The 2,500-nt window shown below is 37.3% G+C and overlaps 1 protein-coding gene across 4 annotated transcripts in view; it reads left to right on the plus strand.

Moving 5' to 3' along the window:
• Positions 1-2,500, plus strand: part of LOC106876206 (neprilysin) — a 162,848-nt gene that overhangs the window by 97,835 nt on the left and 62,513 nt on the right. For all 4 annotated transcript variants that reach the window (XM_052970054.2, XM_052970055.2, XM_052970053.2 and 1 more), the window contains exon 13: positions 1,415-1,492. In XM_052970054.2, coding sequence (XP_052826014.1) covers positions 1,415-1,492 — 78 coding nt within the window. The remainder of the gene's footprint in view (positions 1-1,414; positions 1,493-2,500) is intronic.

The raw sequence follows: 2,500 nt of genomic DNA on the forward strand, positions 1-2,500 counted from the left end.
TAAATAAAAACCAAAAACAAAATCAAGAGATTTGGTGAATAAAATTTGAAGAAAAGCAACAAAAATTCAATAGGTTATAGCAGTACGTACGTTTCGTACAAGCTCCATTTATTCATGTAGTGAGAACACTACATAAAATGTACAATGAAAATGTACTCCTCAGCTGCATAATGGAATTTCATTTTAGAAAGTCATTTTGTAGATGTGTGCAAGAAAACATACTATCTTGACTATGCTGCTGTTCAACAGTCTAGTGAATCAAACAAAAATTTAAATTCTATATAATCTAATTGGAGGGGTAGTAGTAATTTCAAATTTAGAGGAAGGTAGATTAAGTAGTGATGGACAGCAGGTTAGGGGTAAATCAAGCATGAGGAAAAAAAAATGGAAGGACAATACACTAAGGAGTGCTTAGAGAAAATTTAAGGTACATTTTCATTGAGGTACATTTTCATTGAGGAGTACATTTTCATTGTACATTTTATGTAGTGTTCTCACTACATGAATAAATGGAGCTTGTACGAAACGTACGTACTGCTATAACCTATTGAATTTTTGTTGCTTTTCTTCAAATATATATATATATATATATATATATATATATATATATATATATATATATATATACAAACCGACATACATATTGGGTCATTCCATAAATAATACAGGTCTTTCAATAGTATGAACAGTAAAATTCGGAGGGGGACAGGATAACCTACCTCCATCAACTTGCCACAAAAGTAGATACCAATTTTACATTGTGCTTATTCTTAGTGTGAGCTTTGAAAAGTACAGTTCAACTTGAACAGTTATTTTTATTTTCAAAGCAATAATTGAAGTGGCAAAGAAGTATATTCAGCATATTTTACTTAATGAGTTCAATAAAGGCAACAACGCAACGGAAAGTGCAAAGAATATTAATGCAGTATATGGGGATCGGACAATAAGCGTAAGTCAGTGTCAACGGTGGTTCTAAAAATACCGAGCCGGAAACTACAGCTTAGAAGACAAGCCACGTCCTGGAAATATGTAGAGCTCAACGACGACGTTCTGGAAAAGACTGGTGGAGCAAAATCCCAACGTAACTGTTGAGGAACTAGCAGAAAAGCTTGGATTTGGTCATTCAACCATTCATCGACACCTGCGTGCCATGGGAAAAGTCAGCAAATTGGGTCAATGGGTTTCTCACAAACTTCTCAAGTCTAATCACGCGCAGAGAGTGAATGTGTGCGCTTCTATGCTGTCACGTCTCGCGAATGAACCTTTTTTGGACCGAGAAAAGGTGACGAGAAAAGGGTTCTTGTGTGCAAGTGCGCATTTTTCTCTGGTTTTGGTACATATATAACTGTGTGACTGTATATATAAAATGAGATGCCAATTTCTAAAGTTAGAATTATTTTCATTTCATTTATAGGAATTACTAAAACGTAAAAGCATTGGCTACGACCTAAAATTGACAAGTGATGAATTTCTGGAGAAGAGATTCGAAAATGTAAGTATTGGCGCTTTGCTTGAATTTCTCATTGAATAGGTAAATTTATCTGATTTTATAATGTATTCCTTTAATGAGCATAACTGCCTTGGCAGTGAGTGCCCGTGAAAATTATCGAAGCTAGATCTAACTGAAATACTACCAAAATACCATCAAATAACACAACACATTGCCATTCAATGACAGCAAAAATTTATCTAACGAAATCCTGTGTGATCGACTGTTTTTGATCATCGATTTGACGAATCAGTGAAAATCTGGAGATAAACAACATTAACTATACCCATGTGTCTTCTCCTGGTAATATGTATTTTCACTCTAAGTTCAAATTCCGTCGAGTTCGACTTTGCCTTCCAGCCTTTCGGGTTCAATAAATTAAGTACCAGTTGCGTATTGAGATCGATATAATCGACTGCCCAAAAATTTCGGGCCTTGTGCCTAGAATAGAAAAGATATATTTTGAAGGCGATGAGGTGTCAGAAACGTTAATACGCCGGGCGAAATGCTTAGCGGTATTTCGTCTGTCTTCGTTCTGAGTTCATATTTTACCGAGGACGACCTTAACTGTCATCCTTTCAAGATTGATAAATTAAGTACCAGTTGCACACTGGGGTCGATCTAATCGACTGGCCCCCTCCCCAAAATTGTCGGGCCGTGTGCCTAGAGCAGAAAAGACTTAAGACGGCGAGCTGGCAGAAACGTTGGTATGCCGGGCGAATTGCTTAGCGGGATTTCGCCTGTCTTTATGTTCTGAGTTCAAATTCCGCCGAGGTTTACTTTGCCTTTCATCCTTTCGTGGTTGATAAATTAAGAGCAGTTGCGTACTGGGGTCGATGTAATCGACTGTCCCTCTACCCCAAAGTTACGGGCATTATGCCTAGAGTAGAAAAAATATTCTACACTTTATGCTTGTTAAAGGCGGCGAGCTGGCTTAAACGTTAGTACGCCGGGTGAAATGCTTACCAGTATTTCGTCTGTGTTTACGTTCTGAGTTCAAAGTCTGCCGAG

Source organism: Octopus bimaculoides, chromosome 8 (genome assembly GCF_046866305.1).
Source record: "Octopus bimaculoides isolate indiv1 chromosome 8, ASM4686630v1, whole genome shotgun sequence".
Taxonomy (NCBI): Eukaryota; Metazoa; Mollusca; class Cephalopoda; order Octopoda; family Octopodidae; genus Octopus; species Octopus bimaculoides.